Source organism: Poeciliopsis prolifica, unplaced genomic scaffold (genome assembly GCF_027474105.1).
Source record: "Poeciliopsis prolifica strain line A6 unplaced genomic scaffold, Auburn_PproV2 SCAFFOLD054, whole genome shotgun sequence".
Taxonomy (NCBI): Eukaryota; Metazoa; Chordata; class Actinopteri; order Cyprinodontiformes; family Poeciliidae; genus Poeciliopsis; species Poeciliopsis prolifica.
In genome coordinates, this window is record NW_026562429.1 from 3,335,439 (window position 1) to 3,354,179 (window position 18,741).

Sequence of the window (18,741 nt, forward strand, 5' to 3'; positions counted from 1 at the left end):
CAGGGTCAGTTGACCTTCCAGATCTGCTCCAGAGTGACTCAGCGGGATGGAGCCGCTCCCCCGCCTCCCGTCGCCTCATTAGGGAGCAGAAAGTCTCGACTCACCGTAAAATAACACACGCAGCGGGAAAGGCGCGCAAACATCCTTCAGACACACAAACTGCTCCACAGGAAGCCCTGATGACCAGTAGCAGCTTTTAGGGATCATTCCTTTGAAAAGGTTTAAGAGTTTTAGCTTCACTTTGCCTTTTGTTCACTTCATTGTATGAATTTCCCGAGTCCAAATATCTTCAAATGAGACAAAATTTGTTTAAAAAAAAAACATGTTTTAGCAATACATAGAGGCTTGTGTGAAGTGAATAATTCCTTAATATTAATGAAAAAGTTCTAGTTCTAGTGGCAGATAAATTAACTTAAAAGATGGGGAAAATATCTTGTTAAATGTTAAATAATCTGCCAATTGAACTCGAACTTTTTCATCAATATTAAGGAATTATTTACTCTAAACAATCCTGTATATGTTCCTGAATAGTTACTTTTAAGTTAATTTGTCTTATTTAAAGTGTAATAAGATGTTTGCAGTAGAAACCAGACCAAAAATACTGGATTTTGTGATTTTGCATTGCACTTTTAGCAAAAAACAGCTATGCTCCTTTCACCCAAACTGTAAATATATCAACTTTTTAATCTGTTTTATGAAGTTTGGATGAACAAACTGCTAAATAAGCAGCAGATCTAATCTGGTGTGTTTTATTATTAGTGGAAAAACGAGGCCTTTGTGTTAGTTTATGTGACTGAGAATGAGGCCAAGTGGCACGTTTACACGCAAAATATTATTTTTTAGTGCAATAAAACTGCATAGAATAGTCAAAATCCTCATTTTAGTCATAAATGTTTTAACTTAAACCAATTAAATGAACTCTATTTTTAGGTTATTTTTGTTCTATTTTGTATTTTTTGTTATTTTTCTATACAGAATGGTTGCTCATTTAGTATTTCTTGTTTCCTCATTTTCAATCAAAAGTATATACACAACCTTCAGCGGAGAAGGAACGCAATATCACCAACTTCCAATCTCTTTTTTTTTAAACAAAGAAAGTCCAATAGAGGCATTGAGAAGTGGAGTAAATTTTAAAAAGAAAGGTGAGAAAGAGTAGAAAGACGGAGGAGAGGAGACAGAAAAAGCCAGAGCCTACCGTCGGTTCTGGTTCGGTTTAAGTTGGAGCTTTGGTGCATCAGCGCAGAGGCAGCAGTAGAACATGTGAGCATGTAAAGCAGACTGAAAAGCCGTATTATTTCCCCTCCACTCTCTCTCCGTCGCTCTAAATGTGCGCTGCAGAGCTCTCACTTCTGCTTTGCTTGTCAAATCCCTGCAGGATGTCTGTGAGTGTGTGTGTGTGTGTGTGTGTGTGTGTGTGTGTGTGTGTGTGTGTGTGTGTGTGTGTGTGTGTGTGGGGGTGTGTGTGTGTGTGTGTGTTAACATAAAACCACTTCCTGTGCTGTGAAACTGAGAAAGAGAGAATTGGGAGGAGCTAAATGTAAGACTTTCTTCCAAAAAAAATAAAGAGCTTATGTTGTAAAAAATGCATTTTTAATGTGTGCTAAGTATATTTATTGAATATAGATGTTCACAGTTTTAGATAATTATGTTTCAGGAAGTGAAGGTGATTCAATAGGACATCCTCTAAGGGGAAGGAAACACGTGACGATGCAGCTTACCTTGTCTGAATCCAGATCCACGGAGCGTGGCCGGAGCTTGATGGGCTGGTCTTTGAAGATGTTACCGAAGCCAATCCCCTGAATCTGTAAAAATATGCAAGAAAAATAATCAATTCTGCTCCTCCGACCATTTCTGCTTGTGAGCTGGTTAAGGGGGGCCTATAGTAGGTTCATGCACCGCAAGCCTCTGGAGGGTCCTCCGCCTTGCGGCACCAGAGGCACCGGCAGCTTTGCTGCTTTGTAAGGGCATTTTAACAGCTGCTCTCTTAATCCAATGAATTTGTCTTAAAGAAACCTTCCTCATTGTGCCTTTATCTGTACAAACCCATCTTTGTTCTGAATCAGCCACAGATCTCTTCACAGTACAATCATAACGCTTCAGTTTTCATTAAATATCTAATATTTTCATACCTTGTCATATGGCTCTACAGTATCTGATGATTTTTGTCAGCAGAGATCCTTTCTCTTTCCCATATTGCTTGAAACCTGTGGCCTGCTTAATAATGTGGAACATCCTTCTGAAGTAGATTTCTTTTAATTGAGCTCAGCAGACAAATTAATCAACCAATTCTCTGATATTAATTAAAGTGATTCAAAGAGCCTTGACACACAATAACATCTAGAAATTTAATAGCACAATAAAATATTTATCTTTATGACACTTAAATCCAATTTGGATAATAATGTGGAACACGCTGTAACTATGTGATTCTGGTTTTAAATTTGGAACATTATAAAAATTTCCCCCTTTTATGTTTTGGAAAGACAGTCGACCATCTTGATACAAGAAAAAACAAATGTTTTTTTAAAAATGGAAACCACCTTAGTGCTACTGGAGAAGCTAACATCCACAGTCTCCCTTTAGCTTGATGCTAATGCTAACTCGTGTCAAAGAAAACAAATGGTGCTTCTGGATTGGCTGCTGTGTAAATTCCAGCCAATGGCGCATCAACTAGCATTGTGGCTAGGTAGCTTAATTTCCCAAGCTGCGTTTTCTTTTGAATATTTTTAATAAGAAATAATCCCAAATTAAAATAATTTTGCACAAATATATTGGAGTTACATTCCACAGAATAATCCACTGTAGTCCGTCTGGTGTTTTCTGGGTGTATTTGTGTTTTTGAGTTAAAAAAAAATTAAAAAAAGACTTTTTACCTTCTTGGGTTGGATTTCTGATCCTGATTCTGACCGACTGTCTCCTCCATCGCTTTCACTGCCAGGACTGTCTTTACCTGAATAGAGAGACAAAATACAGAGTTATAAAACCATTCAAGCTTCAGAGGTTGCTGCCTTAATAAAGGAGACTTGGAAAACATGTTTTTTTTAAGACTCACTGGTGCGGCTGTGGTGGATTTCCTCCTGTGAGTTGGGAGTTTCCAGGGAGGGAGCGTCTGAATCTGCCAGCATCTCTTTGGTGAAATTGGAGGGAAACATTCCAATCTTCCCATTAAGAAGCCCTTCCCACCATCCCTCCTCCACCTAAACACCAGAAAAACCCAACAACAAAACTCCATGTGAGGCATTCAACTCTAAACAGAAACAGATTTTAGGTTAACCAATGTTCATTACAGTTTAGTTTTATTTTGTTGTAACTTTTTTGTTTGTCTAATTTGTTTTAATAAATTTTTAGACTGCGTTTGCTAGTTTTTCTTAGTTTTTATTAGTTAAATATAGTTTAGTTTGTATTAGTTGTAGTAGTTTTAGTTATTTTCGTATTTTGGTTAATTCTTAGGTACAGATTTTAAAAATTATTGTATTTGTGGTTCCAACAAACTTTAAAACTCATCATTGTGTTTTTTTCTTTTAAGATTACAAAACAGAAAAAAATATAGTTGATATTTACATTAGTGCAATTACAAAATCTGAGTTATAAAATGATCTGTGTTCATGTTCGGAGGTGCGTCTGTAATTGGGTAATAAATACCCAATTACATCAATTGGGTAATAAATACTCAGCAAAAGACCCCTACAAAAGAAAACATAAATAAATAAATACATGTATATGTTTACTTATTTATGAACTGATTAATTTGTTTAATTTTGACTGAAACGGCTCTGAATAACAGCACTGTCAACTGTAATTGAAAAATCTGTTCCCCTCCTCGCCTGTGGTGGCGCTGCACTAACAACTACAGAAAGAAATGACATGATTTTAGTGATAGGTTAGTTGAATAGTAATGAGGGAAAGAAAATAATACTGGATTTGGAGAATTTGAGCAACGGGAATGATGAGCAGGAACATGGAAGTAGTGCCATTAAAAACAGAAGAGGAAGAAGTGGCGACAGATTTTAAATGCTTTTGGAGGATTTCTCTTTGGTTAACCCCACCCTCCCCCCAAAAAACACAAGCCATTTCCCCCTGTAGCACTAGATTGTGACGTTTGTTTTAGTCGTATTTACCCAGAATGCCCTGCGCTGTAGTCTGCTTTCTCCTTCCTTCGGTCAGCTTGGTGTTCATATATGAATTTGAAGTATTTAGGCTGACCAGAGTTTGATTACACATCGACTCCCCCCAAACGAACCGGACTTTCCAGACAAACAAACTAGAGTTTGATTAAAGCGGCTGCAGTGAATGGGTTAGGGTTGATTCACCAGAGGTCGCCATTTCTCCATGAAACTATCCGTGCTGATTTTTTCTATTAGTAGAATTTTACAATTTCTTTGTGATCTGCAGTGGGAGACTTCTCATTTTATGCAATCCTACTAGAAACTGAACTATCTGCACAATTTTATTACTGAGTTAACTTCCTTGTTTAGACAGAGCCAGAATGTTGGGATTTTTTGATGATGAGGGTTAGGGTTAGCGCCATTGCTTGCTTTTAGAAGGTAAGGTGTTCTGAACTCCATTTTTATGTTTAGATTTAAGAAAAAGAGAATTAGTTAAGAATTTGGTCGCCTTTTAGAAATGCAAGTAAATTGAAGGTAAAGAGGCAGCAACAGTATGAAGAAAATCCACTAAAATGTTAATTCTGATTAGATTTACAAAATATGTCTTTGACATGGGTACCAAAAAGGTGCAGGATCTTTTTTATGTTTTCATATTTCTGAAATTTTCCATCTCTTTTGTTGTTTAAATGTTCAAAAGACGACTCACCTCTGCGATGATCTCAATGACATCTCCGACTTTCAACTCCAGTTCGTCTTCATGCTGAGGTGCATAGCTGAAGGAAGCCTTACATCTTCGCTTACGGATTTGCTCTCCTGCATCAAACACAATAATAAACTAATAAGAAATGAAATAAAAACCTTAATTAGACACCTGACTCTCTGACTTCTCTGTCCGAGCTTAACTGATCCCACTACACGACTTCATAGCCTCGTGGTTGTTTGCCTTACATCCATTAGTCTCATTATTACTCTTGACTCATTTCACATCAGCGAGGGCATGCAAACCTGACCCTGCAGTTCCTCTACTTCACCACATGGTGTCACTGTTGCTTATCTTTCATTCAGTGAAAAGCAATTATGCACAATATGAGCAGAATGTTTATCACCAAGGATTAAAAGGGATTTGTTTTTATTGCTTTTAATCAGCCTATAGTTTATTATTTAAACTATATAATGACAATGGGTATTTAATTTGTTCTGCACTAGTAGAGTAAACCTACCAGTGAAGTTAATTGTCCTTTATTTATATTCATAAATGTGTTATTTTACTTACTGTCACTCTGTGTGAGACTCCGAGAAATTGTTTATAGACCTATTTATAGTCGTTTTGCTCATGGATGGATGGATGGATGGATCGATCATTACGCTAATAGGATCAAACAGGTAAATGGTTGGACGGGAGCGGACCCATGGAGGAAGAGTCGATGGATGGATAATACAGACTCAAAGACGAATGTATGGATGAATAAACGAGTAGGTAGATGGATGGATGAATAAATAAATGGGTAGGTAGATAAATGGATGGATGGATGGACAGATGGATGGATGGATGGATGGATGTTTGATGTAATCAAAATGTGTTTTGTTGAACCCAATCAGCCTGTATGTTGGGTTCATCATCATTGTGAAGTAACTGGACACATCATCTTTCATTGTACTTTCCAACCCCTCTTTGCGTCCTGCCGTATCTGTGTTCATGTCAGCAACAGAGCGGTGAGCAATCCTTGACCCAAATCCTTCGTTACGCTAATAGGATCAAAGTGTGAGCCGGCAGACGTCAGGCTACCTAATGACGGCTGCACACCTTTCTTTCCAGGTCGCATGCTGGTGTCCGACACCGGGCTGGCCCTGCCGTTGGAGAGTTCAGACTTAATCATCCCCACCTGTCCTCCATCTCTCTTCCCTTCCTTCTTTAACTCCTGTGAAGGAAAACAGAGGAGGAAACTTAATGAGTGCAGCAGCTCTTGATGCTCAGTTCAGATTTTTTTGTATTGGTCATTTATCCTACTAATTAAACCCGAACGTAATGAGACTTCTGTGTGAACGGTTTTTGACCCTAATGTGACCCAGAAGAAGAACATAAACGTCACACAAAAGGCAAATGATTACAGGGGTAATCAGTATATAGATCTGATTTTTTATTTTTATTTTATTTTTATTTTTTGGGGGGGTGAAAGATCAGAATTTGGCCGTTTAGACTGCGGTGAAAAATCCAGACATTAAGTCGCATTTGGGGGAAAAAAGTGGATGCGTGTCGCACGCGCCTGCTGTGCGATCGCAGCCCAAGAGTCGGAGCTTGAAAAACGAAGTGTTTATCTATAAAGCAGCTTATTAATTCAGGGAAGCTATCATCAAAACTGCAGTCCTTCCCTCTCTGTGTTGCAAGGAATCACAAGACGGCATGAGAAACTGATTAAAGCCCAGAAGAAGGCAAGCGGCCTAAAACAGAGCAACAGAAGACGAGACATCAAACATGGGAGACACAGAAACCTTCAAACACATGGTTGAAGGAAAAACAGACATGATGGTTCACATCTTCCCACCACATTCATCATGACACTGTTTCGTAAGCTCTGGCCTGTGGCGAGCGCGGCTCAGTGAAGCAGACGGGAGCGGGTAGACTGACTCACCGAATGCACACATTGGGTTGTGAATCTCATGGTGTGGCATTAAAGCCCTAATGAGCTCCTCAGATCCGAAAATATTCACGTCACAACACTTCAATAACAGACAGAGGAGTTGTCGAGGCTGACAGGCGTTTGGAAAATGATGACGACGTTGGGGTTTGTTTTGTAGAAAATTCACTCTTTTCGTTGAAACTACAAACAAAATCATTTGCAGTCTGTGGAGAAGAAACTCCAGCTCCCCACAGTGAAGACGGCAATTAAAATCTGACATATGGCTGACGAGCTCCTCTTCCAGCAGGAAGTGAAAGATTAAAAAGTAAGGAGAAGAAGAAACATTCAGGGCAAATCAATAGGCTTCTTTCTAAATAAATCCAAACGTACATACAATAATTTCTAAGGATCCCATTAGATATTTATGAAAATTAATAAGCAATAAGGCTTTTAGCTAATGGTACATATGCTAGCCAGCCTATAAACTTCTCTTGGTAGAACCAAAGGTCTTGTTTCATTTTGTTACATTTTTAGCTGGTGCAGTTTGCTTTCACACTACACTGTGCAACACCTATTCTCTTTGTCTCAGATTCCTCTTCATCAGTGTGGTCAGGGGTCTCAGTACGTACGACACAGAAACTACAAGTAGTTCAAAATAAAGCAGCTTGGTTTGCACTAAGGTGTGCTTTCAGTAGCAATGCCAGCATATCATATTACCCTGGCTAAAGGTTGAATTTATGTCTTTAATATTACTCATAAGTAACATCATTTCAAAACAACCAAAGATTATAAACTCTAAATTATTTCTGAGCACTAAATGTACATGATTATCAAAATAAACATGCAGTCAAAGTTAGATGTTTTAGATTTCACCACTGTGCATCATAACTGCTTAAAAAAAACTAAAAAAAAACTTTGTGGAGTAATAACTTGATAAAACAGAACAGGTAATGCCACTAGTTCTGCAGTATTTCTGTTAGTTAAGTATAATTAATCAATAGTTAACAATATTGACAATTTTGGTGACCAACTGACATGAAAAGCTTATATAGTGAAATGTTTTTCAGCTACATTGTCCACCGTTATTGGAGAAACAAAACTTTAAGACGGTATTTACAGCAAAAACAACTACAATGAATGATTTCTCTTAATCTCATAATATGTTATACTGATTGCAAATGTTTTCTGTAAATAGATATAATGAAATGAATTTCCTTTTTTCATTATAGTATAATTCATTTGTGATCTACAGCCTGTATTTCGCATCTATTTATTATGCAGTTCCTTTCATTTTAAACTTGTTTTTGGTTGCTTTGTTGTCGATATTGAACCCCAGAAAGATGGAAGGAACAAAAGCTAATGGGATGCAAATAAAAAGGTAGAAAGGAAGAAAGTAAAATAGACTGTATTTAGGATTTGCTTTCATCCATTCTGACCTCAAACTGAGGAACATGTGGTTCAGTAGTTGATGACTCAGTTCAGCGAACATCCAACAGAAGGAAGACCGCATTGGCTCAACATTTACCGTGACCGCATCCACTCTGGGAAGATTAGTTTTTTTTTTCTTCTTTTCTTTCTAGTTGTGCAGTGACAAAGATCTGAGACAAGACTGCAAAATGTCATGAAGTAATCTTTGACCACAGAGGTCAAATTAAAATGGCAGCCTTGAATCTCATTACAGCTTGTTAAGAAGGCTAATGCACCACAGAATCAATGTACGGTTCTGCCAGCAGCCATTGCAACAGCAGGCTCTGATTAATTCAGGAACTTACACTCACGGACAGACAGACAGCTGAAAATAACTCCCTCCTGAGATGGAGAAACACCGGGTAGCCCACGCAAACACGCAGCAGCCATTTGTTAGTCTACAGTTTCCTCTGTTTTATGAGCGGACATGAGCGAGGCAGTGTTTACGTGGCGTTTTCTGAAGAAGAGATTCAATATGAATAAAGAATCAAACCAAAGAGCTCATTGGTGTGTGAATAATTCATTTCTTTTAGCTGATTCCACCTCTGTTCAAAGCCTTTGTGGCAGATTCCTCCATAGCTGCCATTCCTGCTGCAGGGATGTGGAGGTAGCCGTGGGTTAAAGGAAACCCAGCAGAAAAAAGGGGAGGAAGAGAATGTGATTCACCGTATCTGAACAGGAAACACCTGCATTATGTACACTGTTGTGTTAGGGTCAGCGTGTGTGCGTGTTTGTATCTTTGAGAGCCTAATAGAAATCATGCCTTCTGAATGATCAGCATTGCTTTCTGTTTCCCATACAACCCGACCCTGTGTCCGTACTGCAAAACAGGACACAGAAACATCAAACTTTCCAGGATTCGAACACTGGAAAATTTAAATCCTGGAAATTTTAATTTCCAGAATGTTGTTCAGACAAAAAAAAGCAGTTTTTAAATTATTATTTCATTCATTAAGGGAGTTTTAACGCCTGATAGTCTGGTAGACTCGGTTCAATTGGTGACCAAATTTTAAGCATTTGCTACATTTTCAGCTTTCACAGTGCACTGTGTCAAACAAACCGAACAGTTTGAAAAACCTGTTCCCCTCCACGTCTGTGGTGGCGCTGCACCAAGATCCATTGAAGGAAATCACATGAAAACTTATGAAGAAGAATTGAGGGCAACTTTCTACTGCTTCTAAAAACAGTCAAAGCACTTAAAAAACACAATGGTGGTTTTTAGTGTCTGGAAAAGGAGCCATTTCAACAATGTCCTGATTGCTCTGCTCTGCTAGCCGGCAACCCCAGGAAAGCTCCATAACGCTTGGTCAGCTGTTTTTACTGTAACAATCTCTACTTAATTATCTGCCTGACAGGAAAAATAAAACATTTTTTCATATTATTATAAATGAACACATTTAGTTCAAGTTACACAAACATTCTTGTCTATTAATGCAATTTCATATATTAGACACGAACAAGTTTGCACAAACACTCACTCTTCATTTAAAGTTATTCAAAATTTGAGAAAAAACTCACAAAAAAACTGACTGAGATTAAAAAAAATAGGAAGATCTGTGATGATGTGAAAAAAAAAGATTTCTATTTCAGGTTGTTTTTTAGCTGAAACCACCAACAGCACATTTCAGTGGATTTGTTTAAAGACGGAAGACATTATAAAACTGACAACACCCTCTGCAAGTAGAAGCGCATCAGGTGAGAATGAGAAGAAAGGTCAGAAAAAAATCTAACGATGGATATTTAATTAATTTACAATGAACGTCCAGCAACTTCAAATTTTAAGGCCTTAATTTTGAACCCTCATTAATTATTTTGAAAAATTTTTTTAAATGAACTTTATTACATTCCGATTTATGAAAAAGCAACTGATTTTTCAAAGCTATCTGCTTTTTGTGCAATCAAAAAAATCACCTCCAAAGTGTTTTGGCAAAGAAAAAGTTGCCCCAATCTGAGCTGCTCCAAGAACTAAGCAGCAAAAAATAAATTAGCAACAAGAAATATTTGACGAAAATATGCATGCACTTCTTTGTGGTTTTAAGATAAGGCTTGTAGTTTCTGATAAAAAAAAAAAAGCACGGAAACATCAGTGTTTGACGTCTCAGAACAGCCTCTGAAGATTGTGGTCTCAGAAAATCTACAACTATTTCTGTGCTAAATGAATTAGCTGAGAGTCAGATGATCTCTGTCTCTTGCGTATTTAGTGGCTTTATGCCACTGCTGTTTGTGTGACAGTCGTGGATCTGCATACTTTTACTTTGTGCCTCTTCTCTGACCTGTGTGTTCATGTGCAGATCCAGCAAAAACACACATTCATCCGCTGCACGGCGAAGCTTACTGCCGCTGATTGGCGCTAACTGGAGTCTCATGACAGTCCGGTCTGGTGTTGCTGTATTACTCACTGCCTCGCTCTTCCTTTCTCTCACTCTCATACAAACACAAACTCAAATTCTTCATACAGGCTTCGTCAGCCATTGTCTGGCGACGTACAGTCAGCACAAATGCAGCAATTTCCCTGACCAACGCAGAAATCTGGACAGAGGTGTCTGGTGCATTCGGCTTGGGGTATTTTTCAACTTCTCCTCTTAAGAGAGTTTTCTGTTGGTTTGTGTCACTACAAACCTTCGTACTTAACAAATGCACATTTCTTTTAAAGAGGAACCAACTCTCTCTAAGTGATAAATGTCAAAGGTGACCTACTATGCTTCCTTGAACCGGTTCGGTTCGGTCTATGGGTTATATGTAATGAAAAAGATTACAATAAGGTCACATCTGCTAGTCATGTCATATGAAATGTTTATGAACTCTAACCAAAAGAACTATTTGGGTTACATGTACAAGGTTGGAAGTTTGTTTTCCACAGCTGCCATCCCTTATCCTTGTATCAAATTTACGTGTAGTCTCTGCCTGGCTGAGCTTTGCGACCTTTGCATCCAGACAATCAATAATCAATTATTATTGATTGTCTTATGAGCTCTCTGAGTTGTTCACGATTCAGGAATAAACCCGATTGAGTGATTTTTGCCTGAACAGTGCTTGGAAATAGTTTTCTTCCACGACGTTATACAAAACATATTTATTAAATTTTTGGCACATAACCATTCTGAGATATTGAAATTTAGTCTGATCAGTTCTGCTTATTTTGAGTTCCTTTCAGAATGAGCTGCTTTAGGGCCTCTTGTCACTTTAAATCCAAATATGCCCCCCTGTTCAATGTGAACTGTGAAAATAGCTCCAAACAGAAACGCAATCATATATCTATGTATTTAAGAAAAGCAGAAGTGGAGCCTCCTGTACAACCAACAAGAATGCACAAAATGGTTTCTGGATGGTAAGTCAACAACAAAAGGGTGGAAGCTTTTGAAACTGCTAAAAAATATAAAGTTATTGGCCAGACACAGCTGGGTGTTTGTTTTTAAGCGTTTCGTCTGGTATTAGAACCATCAGAGACCAAAGTAAAAGCACCAAAAGGCGCAAATTGTGATTTGCAATAAGCTATGACTCAAAACGTACAGTGCATACAGTGTTAAAACCAGCTCTGCTGGGGTTGCTCTACGACAGTTTGGACTTGGCAAACCACAGACCCCGATGAATGTGACCTAAGCTGGAGGTTTTTTAAATGGCTCATTTTCAAAAACCTAAAACACCTAAAACATCTAAAAACATTAACTTATTCCCAAAAAACATCTCACTTGGTGTTTTTAGCACTTGGGCTGTTTTTAGAAGCAGTAGAGACCAAAATGGAAGTACAAAAACAGGCAAAATGTTAATTCTGGGTAACAGGTTTCCCATAAAACACCAAATATCTGTGGATGTAAACTAAACTGCCACATGTTGCTTTGGAAGTTGAAGAAACTGTGTACATTAACACATAAACAGTTTCTCCAATCAACATGGAGATTCTGCTTAAAGTCTCTAAACAAGTTAAGAAGTAAAATCAGGAGGCAAAGCCTCTGCAGCTCCTTTTTCTCTGCTTAAGCCTGACAGCTGAAAGCTGCAGTCATCTGAACTCACATGGATCTGCGACTGAAGTTTTGAGGGTCATGTGGGCGACATAAGAGTGGATTAAAAAGAAAATAATTCAGTTTCTGTTGCATCAAATTTACCTTTGAAAAGTTCCCAATATGAGGCTGTGAAGGTTATGCAAATGTTTAAATCTGCTTTTCCGTTTTTGGTTGAAGTGGTGAACCATTGCAGCTAAACATTGTGAAAATAATGAAATATAAATTTAAAGTAAGTAGTTTAGGTGCTTAGACTACAACAATGTCTGCAAAGTGAAAGTGGAAATCAACGTTTTAGGAGGAGGCCTGGCATTAAAACAAATAACAATCATAATGAACGGACATTCCCAAAGTTCATGCTTTATTCTTCCTCCAGCACAGCAGCCGTTTGCATTTTAGACACCAACCTATGAACAAAGGATCATCACCAAACTGCAGAGAGGGAAGTGATAAGGTCACAGTGGAACTTGGTAAGCTAAATAAATAAAATTACTTCAATGCATTGCACAAACTGAGTCGCATAGTTTACTGGATGAACCTAACACTGCAAAAAAAAAACGTTTGGTCTGGTTTCTGGTGCAAATATCTTATTCCACTCAAAATGAGACAAACTAACTTACAAGTAACTTTTTAGCAAGATAAAGAGGATTATTTTGAGTAAATAATTTCTCAATATTGATGGAAATGTGCTAGTGCTATTGTAAGTTAAAGTAACTTATAACATGAGAAAATGTCCTGTTATAAGTTAAATAATCTAGTGCATTTTCATCAATATTGATGATTTATTCACTCAAAACAAGCCTCTAAATCTTGCTAAAACGTTACTTGTAAGTTAGTTTGTCTAGTTTAAAGCTTACTAAGATATTTGTAGTTGAAACTAAACCAAAAATTACTTGGTAAAATATATCCATGTTTCTCAACGGTTAGAAAGTACAAAAAAGTTATTATTGATCTAACCTTACACTGCAAAAACACAAAATCTCACCAAGTAGTTTTTGGTTTAGTTTCTAATACAAATATCTTAGTTAAAATAAAATTGATGTTATCTGATTAAGCTAAAAACTACTTAGTTTGGTGACCAGAAATGAAGAAATGTTACTAAAAATTAACACTAGTTTCACCATGTTTGGTAATTCTCAGACTATGTTCCTTTAATATTTCATAAACTGCATTTCTAAATCTCATTTTGTTCACAGCGACTTTATGTAAAAGCCTGTAGCTGTTGATTCTTACTCATTCTAATACATCACGTCTTGAAATATTTGTTTTTCCTCTGACATTTTTAGTCATTCTCACACTGGTAACCAACAAGTATTTGGCATCTAGACTTGTTGGTTACCAGTGACCAGAAACACAACATTCTGAGGCAATAAAGTGTTTTTAAACAGACAACATTTAGGTTGAGAAAATGGTGACGAAGGCTTTAACTGGTTCAAAAATAAACTATGCAGAAAAAAACTCCAGAAGTACAAAGAGCTGTTACGAAATGCCAGCTATTCAGGGGAAGCAATGGCTTGGTTTGTGGCTTTTCCCACTTCCCACTTCTCCAAACTGAGAATTTGAAGAAGTCAGAGAAATTTGGAAAGGGTATAAATAACTTATTTTAACAAACTTTGGAATGTATAATAAATGCAGCTGCTTCTATAATGAAATTCAAACAGTAAGTCCTGAAATTATAAGGATATAAACATGGTTAGCCACCATGTTTATATCCTTTTTACGGGTTTTCCACTTATCGCCTCACATTTGCATGAATTATTTAGCTAGAAAACTGTTTGTCACCCAAAGGAGAAGAGAGAAAACAAACCTTGGGTTGCAAAAGCATTTTATTCTTTTTTTTATAAACTTACACAAATTTAAATACAATTAAACCTGAAGTGTATGGAAAATGAAGGACGAAAAATCCAAAAGGTTTTACCGAAGTTTGCACATCGAATGTGTAACAAAACCATTCTTTTTCTCAAACGTTTGGTGATTTAAGACAGAGAGCATAAAGAAAATTAAAGTCTTGCCACAGATTCTCATTTGGATTTGCTTCCTTCAGCAGGTTTTCGTAGGTCTATGAGATACACAAAATATGTCCATTACATTTTATATGCATAAATCATTCTTAGTTAATGAGATGTTATTCTGGTAAGTTCTAAATATTTTAATTTCCTTTCAGAATGAACTGCTTTAGGGCATCTTGTCACTTCAAATCCAGATAAGCTGCTCCTGGCCATGTTTAAACAGCTGCAATATAACAACAGCACATCTTTGGAAAGCGTTAGCAAATCCAACACTTGTTTTTCCAGCAGCCATTGTAATGCGGGAATTCTGCTCGGGTAACAAGGCTGGGATTGCTAGACAACGCAGTAGAGTCTGTAGAATGTGACTTCACAGTCCAGAGGTTTTTGAAACGGCTCATTTTCCAGACACCAAAACACGTATTAACTCATTGCTGAGAAAAACAGCTGGGTGGTTTTTGTAAGCGGTTGGACTGGTTTTAGAAATAGATGAGACCCAAATGGAAGTACAAAAACATGCAAAATGAGAATTTTCAACAAGAGGATCCCTTCAACCCTCTCCAGGCAGATGTTGCAGAATTGCAACAGCTCAGTGCTACTTAGCTAGTCTTTGCAAGTAATTTGAGCCTGAGAGGGTTAAAATTCTTCTATGCTAAACTTTCAAATGCATCTCAATTTATACATTAAAGACCTAAGAGTGGTGAAAAGGTCATTACACTAAACTGAGACACCAATAGACACACAAACAAACACCAAACTATACATTTGATCTGCAGCTGGTTAGCATTAGCACACTGAAGAAGAAGAAGGGTGAGAAAAGAAAAGAGACACAGCGTAGTTGAGGAAGCGTGGGTTTCCTTTGCAATTACTCACCCTGACAAAGTTATCGGGGAAGAACCCCCTGCGTCCGCCCAGCTCGCCCTCCCACCAGCCGCCATCGTCCCGCCGTATGTTCTTGATGATGTCGCCCACCGTCAGGGTCAACTCATCGTCCTGCTGAGCCTCATAATCGAACTCCACCACGGCCTCCACTGCACACACAGAAAGGCGCAGATAAAACCACCTCGTTTCACATTTTCACTGAACCACAGGATTTTAGCATGTTATTACAGATGCTTTATTTATTACTTCAACTGGAAATGAAAGAGGAACATGCTGAAATGACATAAATAAAATTATATTTACAATAAGCTTTAGCAACCCAAAGAAGCAGATGATTAATGCAAAGAAAGTTCTCAACATTTCAAAACCAGAATCATTTATCCATAGATGGCATGTTTGATTTCTTCTTCTCTTCATCTTTCAACGCGATGTTTCTCCCCACACAAACCACTCGCTCAATGCACCTGTGTTTGTCACAAATGCATATGACAAAGTTCACTAAGTGATGAACACATTTGACATCGTCTGTGTGATGCTAGCAGTTGAAGACAGAGATAAGAAGCTCGATTTTTTGATCTTCCATTTTCAAATGCCAACTTTAATGCTGCAGATAAGAAGACGTGGTGATAAAAGTGGGAAGATACGTAAGTAATATGATACTGAAATGTTTAAAGAGGTTATTATTAACTTATATAAAAAGTTACAGATGCATTAGCCACACTGAGCAGCTATTTTTTCACTTGTTACATCCAGATAATAAAAGCAAGTTTGTTTGTGAACAGCAACCAAAACATTGCTTAAAATATGAGTTAAATAAAATTAAGTTACACCATACAAATCTTCATTTGTGTTTACTCTGCCTGAGTAAGTATTAACACTTTGAGCTTTCAAATATTTTGTCACATTTTATCTAAAAACTCTTTCACTTCAAGCGTAAGCTATTTTATTTCAACTTAAATAAAATTATACCACCTTTAAATGAATTCAAAAACCTTCCAGTTGAAGCTTGTTGATGCTTATCTTAAAGCAAAAAAAAATATTTAAAATTGAAATTAATTTCATGTTACGTTTTGATGCAGTAAGAAAATAAAAAAATACAAATTGGCCAAATGTAGCTGCAAATTGCCCGTTTTAAACTTCCACCAAAACAAAGTTATTATTGAAATATCTATTCATGAAAAAAATCATCACACATTTTTTGTTGAAGTTTGCTCAAGTTGCATAAAAATTAAACATGTAAACGTTAAAACTCACCATTATTTAGCAGCACGCAAGTAAGGTTTGATTCTTAATATCTGTGTCATATATAGATTTTTTGTCAAGTTTTGCTTTAGTTTTAAATAAGTAAAAATAAGTAAATTAGCTATGCAGCTACAAACCGACGCTAGCATTTTCTCTGTTATAGTGGGTGCTAATTGCTACTAGCATGTAGCCCAGGGGTGAATCTCGTGTCTGAACTATCTCCTCAGTTTGCAATCAAGTTCTCCAGAGTAACTGTTGATGAATATTTGACACAGGTGTGTTGAAGCAGAGCCCTTCAGATCTGGATTTCAGGATCCCTGATCTAGCTAAACACTGCTAACTTCATTTTGAGAATGTTACAGACTGTTTAGCCAATTGCAGGATCATTTTATGCAAGATTTATTTGACAATTTGTCATTAGCAAGAGGCGAAAATGAGATACATGCAGAAAAAAGTTGAATTAAGAAAAGAAAAAGGTATTAATCTAGACAGACATTACAGCTCTAAGAGTTACTGGTGTTCCAACAATGAGATTCTTATGTCAAATGGGAGAAAAAAGTGGGAAAACAGTTATTTCCAGGCTTTGAGAGAGTAATCCCAGAGCAACAGATGGACGACTTTGAAATGTTTTTTCAAGTCTCCAAGTTCAACAGGAAGAGAAAACCAGAAGACCACCAAGCTTTTCACGCGCTAAACACCAGAAACAATACAATACAAATACGATACATATACAATATATGTACATATACATATACAATCCTACAAAATTTTTAATAAAATCCTTGAAAATAGTTGAATTTGAACAAGGTTTGGAAAGGGCTTTAAATTCAAATTCAGTGCAATCTAACATTAAATTAAAGGCTGCAATTGCAAAGAGTTGTTTTCAGTTGAAACCAGAGATTTTTATACACCTAATAAAAAGGCATGCACATTAATTTAGCTTTAAATCAGACCAAACTCTCATTTAAGGTAATTTATGGTTACCAGAATTATTTTATATGTGTTTTTATTTTTATATACTTAATCACTTCTTATTAATATCAGTAATAAATATTCATATGTTGTTTTTATCTCCAAAGTGCTGCTGGAAATAACTGAAAATTCATCTTGAAAATGCTTGAAGTTTGGTAAATACAACCTTTTTATTTTATTTTTTGTTTTGGTTAGGATGTATTCAACATTATTTCTTAATCTCTGATGATCTTTTCCTTTTTTTTGTCTCTTGTGTTAAATATCTGCATGTTGGTTTCATTGCTTTTTCTTCATAATGTTAACATTTCTGACAAAAAAACAGAAATGAATTAAACTAAATCTGATTTTATATTTTTGTGTTACCTTCAGGAAATGAAGACTTTCTAAATATAAGTATATGTAGCAGCATTTTAAAACAAATATCCGGCTGTACAGGCACATATCTGCCTGGCACTTCTAACCACAAAAACAGATCTGCAAGCGTCACCTTTCACTTTTACCCCAGATGTTTATTGCAATGAGCGAAGTCGCTCCGTTCAATGCAGCTTTTGTTTTCAAGAACCAGAAATATATTTAATTTTACATTGTTAGCATTCATCTAAGAATCTCCTGGGATTCAACGCTTGATGTTTCGAATTATGCCGCATTCTTTTGAATTTTTGTGAGCTTCACGAGACAACGATTACGCTCAGCTTCAAGTTCAAGCATTTAGGTGGGTTAGATCATCGAATCATTTATCATTTGGAGTGATGAATCTCTCATCTTGATAAGAATTTGTCACGATAAATTGCAGTTAATTATGTTTAAAACACCCCAAAACTGTCCTGATTATCCACTGTTTGTCCAATAAAAACATCAATAAATACAAATGAGGGATATGCAACTGTAAAATGTAAAACTCAACTTTCTAAAACTTCCTACACCTACTTACTGAAACTATATGGATTTCCCTACTGTGTAATTAAAATACTGCATCATCTCTGTCTGTTACCAAATGAAAAAGCTAAGAATGAGGCTGAAAACAGTGCAACTCTTTTAACTTATTGTGTTTAATATCAAACGTATTTATGACATCTCCTCTCTTTGAGACAAAACTTTGTCTTTCATATTACATAACAATAAAATACATCCATGTTTTTGGTTGTAATGTGACAAAATATGAACTCTTTTGCACAATAACCTCTCTGCAGCTGCGTTTCCAGCAAAAAAACATGGAGGAAATGTTTCTTTATATCGAGGGTGGATCCTTGTTTAAACATCAGCCGTAATGGGAGGGGCATTCTAACACAGGGGGCAGCTAACACAGTAGCTTCCACCACCTAAATGTCTTCACACTGTGTCAAAGCCACAGAATGACGACAGAAAGCAAAAGCAGCCGCACGTTGTGAAAGCAGCTGGGAGGTCAGGGCATTCCTGAGACGGTGCATCACAGGCCGGGGGAGGAAGACGA

The 18,741-nt window shown here is 36.9% G+C and overlaps 1 protein-coding gene across 3 annotated transcripts in view; it reads right to left on the minus strand.

Moving 5' to 3' along the window:
• Window positions 1-18,741, minus strand: part of sh3kbp1 (SH3-domain kinase binding protein 1) — a 44,596-nt gene that overhangs the window by 16,567 nt on the left and 9,288 nt on the right. For all 3 annotated transcript variants that reach the window (XM_055059407.1, XM_055059405.1, XM_055059404.1), the window contains exons 2-7: window positions 15,069-15,226; window positions 5,911-6,025; window positions 4,813-4,919; window positions 3,053-3,197; window positions 2,874-2,950; window positions 1,719-1,802 (exon numbers count right to left, since the gene is read on the minus strand). In XM_055059407.1, the coding sequence (XP_054915382.1) occupies window positions 1,719-1,802; window positions 2,874-2,950; window positions 3,053-3,197; window positions 4,813-4,919; window positions 5,911-6,025; window positions 15,069-15,226 (686 nt within the window). The remainder of the gene's footprint in view (window positions 1-1,718; window positions 1,803-2,873; window positions 2,951-3,052; window positions 3,198-4,812; window positions 4,920-5,910; window positions 6,026-15,068; window positions 15,227-18,741) is intronic.